The sequence below is a fragment of the Cervus elaphus genome, chromosome 11 (assembly GCF_910594005.1).
Source record: "Cervus elaphus chromosome 11, mCerEla1.1, whole genome shotgun sequence".
In the NCBI taxonomy this organism is placed as follows: domain Eukaryota; kingdom Metazoa; phylum Chordata; class Mammalia; order Artiodactyla; family Cervidae; genus Cervus; species Cervus elaphus.
This window is the reverse complement of record NC_057825.1, coordinates 98,280,525-98,294,884: the sequence shown is the minus strand read 5'-3', so window position 1 is coordinate 98,294,884 and position 14,360 is coordinate 98,280,525. Positions and strand designations below refer to the sequence as shown.

The 14,360-nt window shown below is 36.9% G+C and overlaps 1 protein-coding gene across 6 annotated transcripts in view; it reads right to left on the bottom strand.

Moving 5' to 3' along the window:
- TSGA10 (testis specific 10) overlaps positions 1-14,360 on the bottom strand; it is a 92,962-nt gene that overhangs the window by 46,149 nt on the left and 32,453 nt on the right. For 5 of the 6 annotated variants that reach the window (XM_043918627.1, XM_043918625.1, XM_043918624.1 and 2 more), the window contains 4 exons: positions 13,638-13,793; positions 10,747-10,917; positions 10,579-10,656; positions 9,476-9,627 (listed from right to left, as the gene is read on the bottom strand). In XM_043918627.1, coding sequence (XP_043774562.1) covers positions 9,476-9,627; positions 10,579-10,656; positions 10,747-10,917; positions 13,638-13,793 — 557 coding nt within the window. The remainder of the gene's footprint in view (positions 1-9,475; positions 9,628-10,578; positions 10,657-10,746; positions 10,918-13,637; positions 13,794-14,360) is intronic. The other variant, XM_043918626.1, reaches the window with a different exon arrangement.

Sequence of the window (14,360 nt, the reverse complement as noted above, 5' to 3'; positions counted from 1 at the left end):
TCATGTGACAATGAATGAGTCCTGGAAAGACAGGCAGAGGATGTGACAAAATCTTCTGGTGTGCACTGTGGCCATCCTTATCCTGTTAAACTATACTGAAGCTGCATATTTTCCAAAATAGCCATAAGATCCCTGTATAACTCAAGAATACATCTAATAGGAAAATGGAAAACTGCATGCACAATTAGAAGTTCTCAAATCAGACTTTTAAAACTGACCCATAAACCCACACCGAAAACAGACATTCAAGAAACAGAAACTTCAGAAATAAAGCTGGTATCTTCTTTTGCGGACTCTTCTAACAGGCCCTCCAATGTCAGAAAACTCATTCAAGATATATTTAGGAGGTTTTTATACCAAAGCCCAAAGGGGCTTAGATTATAAACTACCTGATGTACTTTTTTTCAAATGGTTATTTTGGAGCTTAAAACCAACTCCTCTGTGCACCCTCAGTAGGTGTTAAAAATAAGGGTTCTGGCATAGCATGCGATTCTCCTGATTCCTCTTTATGGTCTTATTCTCAAAACAAATTACCGTTTGGTTCTCAAACTGCACTCTCCACTAGTGCTCAGTTGTACACACTTTGCCCAGTTCTAAAGAAATACTTATTCAGAGACACTCAAAATAACGCTTTCATAGATAATTATTTTTAATTAAGTAGATTTTCCAGAGAAACTCAAACTAGTGAAACAAAATTCTACAGATGACAGCACTCATAAACCAAGCTACAAGGTATAGTGATGGCTTTTTACAGTTTCCATTCAGCATTTTACCAAAGAAAATTACAAGCAAGTTTGAGAGCAGAGACTGAAATTTATGCTTTGCTACCTCAGAATGACTCTAAGGCTTAAAATTCAAAATGAGAAATCTGTACCTATTATAAAACTCAGTGCACAGAATAGAATGCTTCCTTCACAAAATGACATAATCAGAACCAAATGACAGATTTTTAGAGTAATTTTGGAAAACGTCTTGACAGGTGATTTGTCTGGCCAGAAATCATATAGTGAAGGTTCTCAGTATGACATTAATGTGGGATCTGACATACAGTTGCCATCTCTAGCTCAGAGTCCTATTATAGATTTTGGTTGCTTCCCAACTTGGGCAATTATGATTAGAGCTGCTACAAACACTATGTGTAGATTTTTGTGGGTACATAACATTTTCAACTTCTTTGGGTAAATATCAATAAGCATGATTGGTGGATCATACGGTTAAGTGCATGTTTAGTTTTGTGTGAAACTGCCAAATAGCTTTACAAAGTGGCTGTGACACTTTGAATTCCCATCAGCTCCTGTTGATCTACATTCTTACCAGAATTTGTTGTGCTTCTGATTTTGGCCATTCTAATAGCTATGTTTTAATATCTTGTTTTAATTTGCAGTTCCAGATGATGTATGATGTGTTGCATCTTTTTATATACTTATTTGATATCTCTATAGCTTCTTTGATGAGATGTTTGTTAAGGTCTTTAGCCCATTCTAAGTGGGTTGTTGCAAAATTAAAAAAATCCTTATTGCAAAATTCAGACTTAAATTGAAGAAAGTAGGGGAAACCACTAGGTCATTCAGGTATGACCTAAATCAAATCCCTTACGATTATACAGTGGAAGTGACAAACAGATTCATGATATTAGATCTGACAGACAGAGTGCCTGAAGAACTATGGACTGAGGTTTGTGACACTGTATAGGAAGCAGTGATCAAGACCATTCCCAGGAAAAGAGAAATGCAAAAATGGTTGTCTGAGGAGGCCTTACAAATAGCTGAGAAAAGAAGCAAAAGGCAAAGGCAAAGTTCTAAGTGATGAACTTTGGTCAACGTTTGTTGTAGCTGCAGATGCCAGAGGTGTTTCTTGTCTCTATTGTCCTGTTTTTGTTTCTCTTACTGACTACTTTAGGCTTCCCTACATGCTCCTCTTCAGGCCTATTTTCCTCAATTAACTAAAAAGAATCTGCCTGCAATGCAGGTGACTCAGGTTCAATCCCTGGGCTGTTAAGGTTCCCTGGAGAAGGAAATGGCAACCCACTTCAGTATTCGTGCTGGGAAAATCCCACAGACAGAGAAGCCTTGCGGGCTACAGTTGATGGGGTCACAAAAGAGTCAGACCGACTTAGCGACTAAACAACCAAAACAAAATATCTGGCTTTCAACAAATTACAAGGCATGCCAAAAGGCAAGCAAAAACAGCCTGAAGGATCAATGCAAGATTCAACCATGGCTGAAAAGTAGACAACATGCAGTAATAGGTGGATAACATAAGAAGAAAGATTGAAAAAAAAAAAAAGAAGAAGAAGAAGAAGAGAGATGGAAACTCTGAGAAAATAAAATGAAAATGATAGCATAATACTATGACAAGATCCTTGATATGCCCTTGATGGGTTCATCAGTAGATTGGACACGGTCAAGAATAAATCATTGAGCTTAAAAATGGGTCAATAAAAACTTCCCAAACTGAAAAGCAAAGAGAAGAAAAAAAAAAACAAAAACGGAACAGAATATCCAAGAATTGTGAGTCTAACTGAAATGCCAGAAGGCGAAAAAAGGAAAAGAATAAGAACATGAGAAATAGTTGATGTAACAATGACCTAGAACTTTCCAAAATTAACATACTATATACAGAGAACTGCAAAACACTGATGACAGAAATCCAAGATCTAAATAAATAGAGAAATATTCCATGTTCATGGATTGAAACTCTCCAGATTATTATGTCAGTTCTTTCCAATTTGATCCACAGATTCAATGCAAACCCAGGTGTAATCTCAGAAAGCTATTTTACAGATATTAACAAGCTTATTCTAAAGTCCACATGGAAACAAAAGATCCAGAATAGCCAATATAATACTGAAGAGGACAAAGTTGGATAATTCACAAAGTTGGAAAAAGACAGTACAGGTTGGCAAAAAAAAAAAAATTAATCCAGTAGAATAGAGAGCCAGAAATGGGCCCACACAAATATAAGCAACTGATCTTTGACAGAGGAGCAGAGACAATTGCACAAGAGCAGTATTTTAACAAGTGCTGGGACAATTTTGTTGCTGCTCGGTCGCTAAGTCGTGTCTGACTCTGTGACCCCATGAATCGCAGCATGCCAGGCTTCCCTGTAAGTCACTGTCTCCCAGAGTTTGCTCAAACTCATGTCTTTTGAGTCAGTGATGCCAATTTTAGAGCATCCATATGCAAATTAAGTAAACTACAGCTTTCACAAAAATTAACACAGATCACTGACCTTAAGTATCAAATGCTAAACTATACAATTTCTAAAAGAAAACATAAGAGAAAAATATTTGCCCTCGGATTTAGTCGAGTTTTTAAATATTACACCAAAAACACAATTCATGAAAGAAAAAGTTGCTAAGCTGAACACTGTCAAAATTTTAACTTTCTGCTCTGCAAAATGCACTATTAAGAGAATAAAAAGACAAAGCACAGACTGGGAGAATGTATTTGAGAGGGCTTCCTGGGCAGCTTAATGGTAAAGAATCTGCCCGCAATGTGGGAGACCTAGGTTCAATCCCCGGAATTGGGAAGATCCCCTGGAGAAGGGAATGGCAACCCACTCCAGTATTCATGCTTGGTGAATCCTACGGACAGAGGAGCCTAGCGGGCTACAGCCCATGAGGTCGCAAAACTCGGACATGACTGAGTGACTAACACTTTCACTTTCTTTCACTTTATCTGATAAAAACATGACCCAAAATATATAAAGAAATCTTAAAGTTCAACACTAAATGGATAAACAATTGAAAAATTGGGCTAAAGATCTAAAGAGACACCTCACCAAAAATACACAGATGGCAAACAACAATATGAGAAGAGATTCCACATTACCTGTCATTGAAGGTGAAGGTGAAGTCACTCAGTCGTGTCCGACTCTTTTCGACCCCATGGACTGTAGCCCACCAGGCTCCTCTGTCCATGGGATAGGCAAGAATACTGGAGTGGGTTGCCATTTCCTTCTCCAGAGAATTGCAAATTATGACAAGAGATCACTACACACCTATTTTAATGCCTAAAATACAGAAATTTGACAATAATAAATGCTGACAGAAAGTCTCCTTCATTCCTTTTAATGGAAATGCAAAACGGCATACTCACTTTGAAAGAGAATTTGGTAGTTTCTTACAAAGTTAAATGTAGTTTTACTATATGATTCAGCAATTGTGCTCATAAGTATTTATTGAACTGATCTAAAAAATTCTGCTCTGGGAATTCTCTGGCAGCCCAGCGGTTAGGACTCTGCATTTTCACTGCTGAGGGCACAGACAGGTTCAACACCTACTCAGGGAACTAAGATCCTGCAAACTGTGAGGAGAAGACAAAATAAAAATTTAAATAAAAAAATAAAAACTCTGTCCACACAAAAACCTGCACATGAAAGTGTATAGCAGCTTTATTAACAATTGCCAAAAACTAGAGCAACCGAATGACTTTCAGTAGGTGTACAGATAAACACACTGTGGTACATACATATGATAGAATATTATTCAATAAGACAAAATGAACTATCAAGGTATGAAAAGCACACGGATGAACCTTAAATGCACATTACTAAGTGAAAGAAGCCAGTGTGAAAAGGCTATGTACCATATGATTTCAATTATATGACATTCTGGAAAAGGCAAACATTACCTCAGCCAGGCAACTGAAGTCAAAATCAACAGTGATACATCATATTGGTAAGATGTACTCATGACACCTGAATATCTGTATACTCGAAAATGGCACCTTATTGCTGTGACCTTTCTCTCAAAAACATAACCTAGTCTAACCACGAGAAAGTCATCAGACGAACTCCAATTGGAAGACATTCTACAAAATACCTGATCAGTATTCCTCAAAACTGTCAAGGTCATCACAAACAAGGAACGTCTGAGACTTTCATAGCCAAGAGAAGCCTAAGGAGACAAGACAACTAAATGTAATATGGTGTCCTGTATGGGATCCTGGATCAGAAAAAGGACATTATGGAAAAAGTAAGGAAATCTGAATAAATTACAGACTTTACTTTATTAGAGTGTATCAATACTGATCGGCTAATTTTAACAAATTAACCATACTAATGCAAAATGTTATTAACAGAGGAAACTGGGTGTGAGGTATGTAGGAACTCTGAACTATCTTCACAAATTTTCTGTAAATCTAAAACTTCTCTATAATACAAAGTTTCATTTTTTAAAATTTGTATTTTCATATATAAGCAATCAGAAAGTAAAATTCTAAAGTTCCATTTGCATCAGTATCAAAAAGCAGAAAATACTTAGGGATAGATTGACAAAAATAATGTAAGAGCTATACATTGAAAATTATAAAACATTATGAGAGAAATTGAAGATCTAAATAAAGAAATGGACAGGAGTTCCCTAGTAATGGCCCAGTGGTTAGGACTTGCTGCTTTCAATGTAGTGGCCCAGGTTCGATCCTTGGTCCAGGAACTAAGATCCCATGAGCCACTAAGCATGGCCAAAAAAAAAAAAAAAAAAAGAAAGAAATGGAAGTGTTCATGAGTAGGGGTTTTTCACCAATTCCAAATTCCCAAGGCTTTTCTGTTTATACTATGAAGCTGATTCTAAAATTAAATAAAAATGCAAGGAACCAGAATATCCAAAACAACTTTAAAGAAAGAACAAAGTTAGAGAACTAACAGTACCTAATTTGAGGACTAAAAAAGTAATCAGGAAGTTATACTGGCATCAAGACATAGAAATAGATCCACCAAACAAAACAGACAATCAAGAAATAGACCTTCACATATATGGACAACTGACATTCTACAAAGTTACAAAACCATTTAGTGAAAAAAAGGAAAGCTTTTCAACAAGTGGTGCTAGAACAATTGGATATTCATATGTAAAAAAAAGTGAATGGTGAACTACACCTTCTACCATAAACAAAAATTAACTTGAAATGGATTGTAGATTTAAATGTAAGAACTGAAACTATAAAGCTGCTAGAAGAAAATCCAGGAGAAAAATCTCATCTTAGGCTTGACAATAATTTCTTTAAAAGAATACAAAGGTTGGAAATAAATTTTTAAAAAGCAGTAAGTTTCACTTATTGATTAAGTGAAACTTACTGCTTTTTAACATGTACATGTACATGTAAATCCATGGCTGATTCATATCAATGTATGACAAAACCCACTGGAAAAAAAAAAAAAAAGAAATATTTCCTCTTTAAAAGATGCTTAGGAAAATAAAAAGGCAAGCCACAGACTGGGAAAAAATATATGCCAAACATATATTGTACCTGACAAAGAATTTATATCCAGAATATAGAAAGGATTTTTACAACTTATTAATACATATAACTCCATAAAAGTTTGCAAAAGTTTTGAACAGACACTAAAGAAGATATATTTATGGCACAAAATGACATGAACAGATGCTCAAAATCACTAGTTCTTAGAGAAGGCAAATCAAAACCACAATACATACCTATTAGGAGGGCTAAAACTATAAAGATACTGTATATGAAGTATTGATGAGGATATGTAACAACTGGCACACTCAATCACTGCTGGTGAAAATGTAGAATAAAATAGCACAACCACTTTGAAAACCGTTTAATGGGTTTTTCAGAAATTAAACACATCTTCATCATGTGACTCAGTCACTGCAGTCTCAGGTGTCTACCCAGGGAAGTCAGAGCACACGCCCATGTAGAGACTCACGTGTGTATGCATGCTCTAACAGTTCACACTATGGCTCTGAGGTGGGAACAGCCGAAACGGTCATGTGGTATGTCCATACAATGGAGCACTACTCAGCAATAAAAAGGAATGAACAATTGATTGTATGTGACAACATGGACAAATCTCAAAGTAATTATGCTGAGTGAAAGCAGCCCTATAAAAGCATATACACCGCATGATTTCACTTATATAATAACATTTTAGAAAATCTGAATAAGTCTCTGTGACAGAAAGCAAACCAGTGGTTCCCTGGGGAAGAGGATAGACAGGCGTGAGAAAACTCTGAACACTGATGGACAGGGCCTCTGTCTTGAGTGTGGTGAAAGCCTTACAGGTGCAAAGGTCGAAACTTACCAGACTGAACACTTTAAGTATGTGCAATGTTTACTATATGTATGTCAATTATACTTTAATAATACTGTTAAAAGAAAACAAATGTACACAAAACCCTCAAATTTATTATATATTTATCTTTCAGAATATTTTTAATAAACCACTAAAATGCTTTCAAAGAACTTCCAACTACATGTGAAAATATTTATGGTATGTGATTAAGTGAAACTGGCCAAATATATAACTTAATATAGGATGAGCTCAATTACATGGAAAGCTTATATACAGACATAAACACTTCTGGCTAGAAAAACAAATCTATATTACTGCATTTTCCCTGGGCTATGGAATCATGGGTGATTTAAATTTCTTGGAAACTTTCTCTATTTTTCAAGGCTTTCTTTGTTGTTGTTCTTATTTTATTATTATTATTATTTCACTTGAACCTGCAATATCCTTTCAAGCATCAGAGTAAAAAATAAATGAAGGGCAAGGTGAAAAGACAGCCTTCAGAATGGGAGAAAATAATAGCAAACGAAGCAACAGACAAAGGATTAATCTCAAAAATACACAAGCAGCTCATGCAGCTCAATGCCAGAAAAATAAACGACCCAATCAAAAAATGGGCCAAAAAACTAAACAGACATTTCTCCAAAGAAGACATACAGATGGCTAGCAAACACATGAAAACATGCGCAACATCACTCATTATCAGAGAAAAGCAAATCAAAAGCACAATGAGGTACCATCCCACGCTGGTCAGAATGGCTGCGATCAAAAAGTTTACAAACAATAAATGCTGGAGAGGGTGAGGAGAAAAAGGAACCCTCTTACACTGTTGGTGGGAATGCAAACTAGTACAGCCGCTGTGGAGAACAGTGTGGAGATTCCTTAAAAGACTGGAAATAGAACTCCCATATGACCCAGCAATCCCACTTCTGCGCATACACACTAAGGAAACCAGAATTGAAAGAGACACGTGTACCCCAATGTTCATCGCAGCACTGTTTACAATAGCTAGGACATGGAAGCAACCTAGATGTCCAGCGGCAGACGAATGGCTAAGAAAGCTGTGGTACATATACACCATGGACATTAAAAAGAATGCATTTGAATTAGTTCTAATGATGTGGATGAAACTGGAGCCTATTATACAGAGTGAAGTAAGTCAGAAAGAAAAACACCAATACAGTATATTAATGCATATATATGGAATTAAGAAAGATGGTAACAATGACCCTATATGTGAGACAGCAAAAGAGACACAGATGTATGGAACAGACTTTTGGACTCTGTGGGAGAAGGCGAGGGTGGGATGATTTGAGAGAATAGCACTGAAACACGTATATTATCATATGTGAAACAGGATCGCCAGTTCAGGTTTGATGCATGAGGCAGGGCACTCAGGCTGGTGCACTGGGATGACCCAGAGGGATGGGATGGGGAGGGAGATGGGAGGGGGGTTCAGGATGGGGAACACATGTACACCCATGGCTGATTCATGTCAATGTATGAGCAAAAACCACTACAATATTGTAAAGGAATTCGCCTCCAATTAAAATAAATTAATTAATTAAAAATAAATAAATAAAGAAGGGAAAGAATTTGAGTAATTCTCTGTCCTGACAAGTGATTCCAATGCATCAATATGTACCACAGACCCTTGAAAGACCAAAGAGGCGACTTTGGGAATTTGTATATGAACCAAGTATTATCTGTAGACTAAATAATGTATTTCACACTCATGAACTATTATTTTTCACACGTTCATAGATACACTGAAATTCAACCTGAGCGAATGTGTAGAATTTCTATTTCTCACATCAATAGACACTACAAGTAAAACTATTAACATGGAGATCTTTAAAAACTTACTCCCCTACACCACTGCTTGTAGGTTGCTTTAACTGGAATTTCTCCTGCTTCAGAGCAGTATGTAGGAACAGCTACACAGTACATGGCATTCAGTTAACAGAAGTTCTGTTACATGTTCTCACTTCTTTGCTATAGCTTTTATTGGATGTTAAACCACCCCTTTTCTAAGCTATGGTCAAACCTGTCCTTTGTGTTTTCTTATTCTGTTCAGATCCCAGAACATAATTTAAGTTATAAGGTAAATTAAACAGTGAAAGGCCAAGGTCAAACATGCTCTTTATCCAGAAGGGCTTTGTAAACGCTATTTCAGCTAAATACTGAAGCTTTCTGCAAATACAAGATTAAAATTACTAGAAGTTTGATTCCTATAAGTGTGGCATTCCCAGTCTGTCAGTCTGTAACTGACCTTTAGGAAATCATTTAATGTGTGCTGACGTGTCCACTACTGCTTCATAATAATCCTTTCAAAAATTAAAGTCAACAAATAACTTAATTATCACCCTAAAATATCCTTCAAAAAGCAGAGCTATTATTTATAGTAAACCATTGGTTTAACGGTAATTGACTTTACCTCAAAGAATTATTCTCTGCTTTTTGTCTGCCAAGTTCACTTTCAGTATCCATTGCCTTTCTTGCTAGTGATTTCATTTCTTTTTCCACAGTGGTTATGGTTTCCTTCATCAAAGTCATATTTGACATTTGCTCCATACGTTCATCATCAAGCTATACAAGCAGAATGACAAGGTTACTGCCATCACTAAAAACATCTCAGTATTCTCTCAAGAGAGACATTCTGTCTTTGTACAAACTGGTATATGAGATGGTCAGATTAGACGTGAACCTTCTGGAGGCTACAAGGACAAGGTACTGTAGAGTAGGAACTTGGGCAAGCTGCCCACAGCTTATCCATAAAGCCTATCACAGTAGATGCACATTTTCAATCTGGTTCAGCTAAACTATAGCACACATAGCCTATTTGCAAGAAGATTTCTTATTTGTTGCTCAATATGAACAAGTTACACATACAAACTGGGATTATGAAAAAAAAAACCCTGTTTTTTTCTGTCTACTCCTGTCGATTGCTTTAAAAAAAAAAAAACTCATTATACAACATAAAACAGATGAATTTAGAAATATAGTCAATTAAAGTTGGTAACGGAAAGCTGAATTCCCTTAATTCTGTTTATATAGTCATAATATCTCCAATATATATGGACAGCATCTCAAAGCCTTAACTAGTAAAAAGGTGATGCTTCACAATTAAATTCAGAGTAAATATATTTTTCTCATTGGTTTTCATTTTGCTATAATTTTCTCTACCCTAGCTACTGTTTAGGAAGAATAAGCCAGGTTCTCTGTCCCTGGCAATGTAATCATTAATGAAACAGGAAGATGAAAAAGTGTTAAAATCACTGAGAATGCATCCCTAATGGTTTTTCTTTAAAGAACATACACAAAAAGCATACACAACCTAACACAAAAAAGACTTTACTCACATTTTTAGAAGAAAATAAATAATGAAAAAGTGACAATTTACAGCATATACACCAACTTAAACATCTTAGGATTGCAAATGCTATCTGAGAAAACCAACTTTTCTGAACACAGAAAAAGGGGAAAGTGGGGAGCCACTGACAGTTTATAGCCCAAAGTGCGAAAGTGACTTTTCTTTACATTATGAACTGTACACTCCAGCTCTTCTATCCTTTGTTCCAAGTGAGTCTTCTCATTAAATGCTGTCTCTTGGGCAATCTGTTTACAAAACAAAAACAAAACAAAGGTGCTCTTAATGTTGCTATTTTGCATCTCACAGATCCTCACAGAGATAAAATTCTTTCGAACCTTTAGCCTCTCCCTCAGACTGTCTCGTTCTGTGGTCATTCTTCGCAAGTCAGTGAAGGCCACATCTCTCTCAGTCTCCACCCGCCGGAGGATAGCATGTGCTGTTGTTGATTTAGGAGACTTACAGCTTTTCATCATTTCTCGTCGAAGTCGGGCAATTTCTTCCTGTGCCTATTATTTAAATACATAGACTTCTGTTTAACAAGCTTTAGGACAGAAATAAAGACTGCTATCTTCTATCCAGCCAGATAAAATGCAAGCCTATATTAATTAATGTGCATGCAGCAGGATAATGATATAATTCGTTAATGAACTTACACAAATAAATGCAAATGATGCCCCAAATGTAAATGAATATCTACAAACATAAGTTTGGTTTACACTATCTTTGCCAAAAATTTAAAAAAATTTATTTGGAGGCAGTTAATGCAAGAGAGAGTGTTTTACTAAGAAGTACCTACAATATATATCATCCATTTTGTAATAAATTTGAAATCAGCACAATATAGGCAGAACACTGGCTTAATAAATATTATCATAGTGTTCCAGTATTCCTCTACAAAAATGTATGTGCCATTTCCATGTCTTGACTACTTTCACCCCGACAGAAAGGCCCACTGATCCTTACTGATAACCCAACCTGTGCTTCACATACTGGTTCAACAACTATCCTTGGGTTCCAAGTCTATCCCATATCTGCAGGTGATTTCATACCCTACTCTGCTACTTCCGTCCCTTATCTTACTTCCTCTTGATTTTGCTCACTATCTATTCAGCTAGTATCTAAGTCTCAGAAGAAGATATATTACTTCAATTTCATAGGTAAGCCTTGACGAGACTCCTGGACCTCATTTCCTGAAGTGTCTTTTAAGATACCCCTAATTCAATTTTAATTATTTGTCTCACTTTAAATACCACCCTCTCCACTGGCTCTTTCTCTACTTCTTCAACCATGCACATGGCTCCCATATCTTGAAAAACTGTCACTTAATCCTACCGTCCCATTTATCATCATTTGTCTCTTTTTCCTTTGACAGCTTTTTTTTTTAAGTGTCATGGTTTGTACACCCTGCCTGTTCCTTATCACCCACTCTCTTACCCCAGTCTAACCTGACTCCCACACCCACCACTCTATGGAATTTCAAGTACTTGTGTCTCTATAAATCAATTATACTGTAACACAGCCATATCCTAAAGGAAATCAACCCTGAATATTCACTGGAAGGACTGACGCTGCAGCTGAAGCTCTAATACTTTCGCCCCATGATACAAAGAGCCTACGCATTGGGAAAGTCCCTGATGCTGGGAAAGACTGAAGGCAGGAGGAGAAGGGGACGACAGAGGATGAGATGGTTGAATGGCCTCACTGATTTAACGGACATGAGTTTGAACAGACTCAGGGAGATACTGAAGCACAGGGGAGCCTGGCGTGCTGCAGGCCATGGGGTTGCAAAAAGCTGGACACAACTGAGCGACTGAATAACAGGAACAAACTCATTCTCCTGTTTGTTATCTCTCGGGGCTGCTGCACTGCAACAACAGAGCTGACAGCTGGGTCAGCGCTCACACAGCCTGCAAGGCCCAAGCTGCTTTTCACCCGGGCCTTCCCAGGAAAAGTGTGAAAGCTGCTGCTCTAGTCCAGTCCACCTCTCACGCCTTGGCTCCCACCTCACTCCACTGACATATACCTTTTGCTCTAGTCATAAATGGATTCATTCACGTACTGTTTTTCCTGCCTTTACCCTTTGTTTCAGGTCATTCCTTTAGCTTGAATGTTCCTTTTTACCCCTCTCAAGATAAGAGAAACACCACCTTCCTTCAGGACTTAAACTCCATATAGTCCAGCAAATATCTTAATTGCCAAAACTAAAAAATACCCATCTCTTCTATTTCTTATAATATCTTCTAGACTACTTATGCTAAAAGAACAAAAAATAGATACAACACAATATATTTCTCTTCCTAACTAGAATGTAAAAATAGGAAAGAGTGTCTTATTTTTTCCATCTTTTAGAGTAACAAGCCCAGAACCTTACACTTAGTAGCTGCAATTCTTAATAAAATTTGATATTTTTGAAAAAATTATGTTGGTGATATATGGGGTTTAATTGAGTAAAGAAGCTATTTGTTTAATAAGGGTTGTACAATCATAAGCTAAAAATACAGATAAACGACAAATTGATTTTACTCTCTGAAATTAAACAAATTTTTATGGCAATTCCTAAAGTGATTGACAGTACACCACAAGTGATGTGTTAATATTTTTTAACCTCCAAATCCAAATCTTTTCACCTTGAACTCACTGTATCCGGTTACTTAACACTTTTCTCATTTCTTATTTCAAAAATCAGGCTATTTCTATGCATGTATATCATCTTTCTAGGGTATGAGGATAACATGTGTGTGTACACATACACAAATACTTTATATTTCATTAAGAACATCATAAGAACAAAGGTACTTCCAAAATGTTAATTTGATTAATAGATTTAAGTATTCTCACAGAACTGAAAGAATTTACCCATCTCTGAACCTGGTGGCCTGCCGTCTATGGGGTCGCACAGAGTCGGACACGACTGGAGCGACTTAGCAGCAGCAGCAGCAGTAAATAAATGCTGGCTTCCCGGGGGGATACAGAACCCACCTGCCAATGCAGGAGACATGAGAGACCTGGGTTCGATCCCTGGGCCAGGAAGATCCCCTGGAGGAGGGAATAGCAACCCACTCCAGTATTCTTGCCTGGAGAATTCCATGGACAGAGGAGCCTAGTGGGCTACTGTCCTAGGGTCACAAAGAGTTGGACACGATTGAAGTGACTGAGCACGCACAAACACGCACACAGACCTGAATGCTAGTATTTACATATTTTGTTTACGTATAAATAAGTTTACCTGCTCATACAGAAGAAAGGTCTTGTCTCTCTCAGATGTGAGAACCTTGACATTACCCTGAATTTCTGCCAAATGACGCTCATATTTTTCCAGCATGCATTTGAGTTCTTCACGGTCTCTAGTTGTCTTCAAAAGCTCTACATCACAGTTTGTACCCTACAATTATTACATGAGAAATCTGAATAAACAACAAGGTCCTTCTGTATACCACAAGTAAACTACATTCAATATCCTATGATGAGCCATAATGGAAAAGAATATGAAAAAGAAAATATGTATGTATAACTGAGTTACTTTGCTGTACAGAGTGAAATTAAACACAACAGTGTAAATCAACTATACTTCAGCAAAAATTTTTTTTTAAAATGTGAAATTCTTCTTTGACATGTGTTACTAATACAGTCCATGGAGTTGCAAGGAGTCGGACACAACAACAACACACACACACACACACACTACTGGTGGCAGCACACAATTTTTGGTTAAGCAAACATGAGTATATAATGAAATAATGGAAAAAAAGCTTAAAAATCACTTCTCTTTTAAACAACATCATCCCAGATTGCTCCACATTTGTCTGATTACCCCCCAACCACTACTAATGCTGGGGATAAAGGACCAATTTTGATGGTCCACGGTGCCACCAAAGAGAGCTCCATCTCCCATTCTCCTTGAGACACCAAGTCATGCCAAATTAAAAGGAATTATTTCCAGATTAGGTGA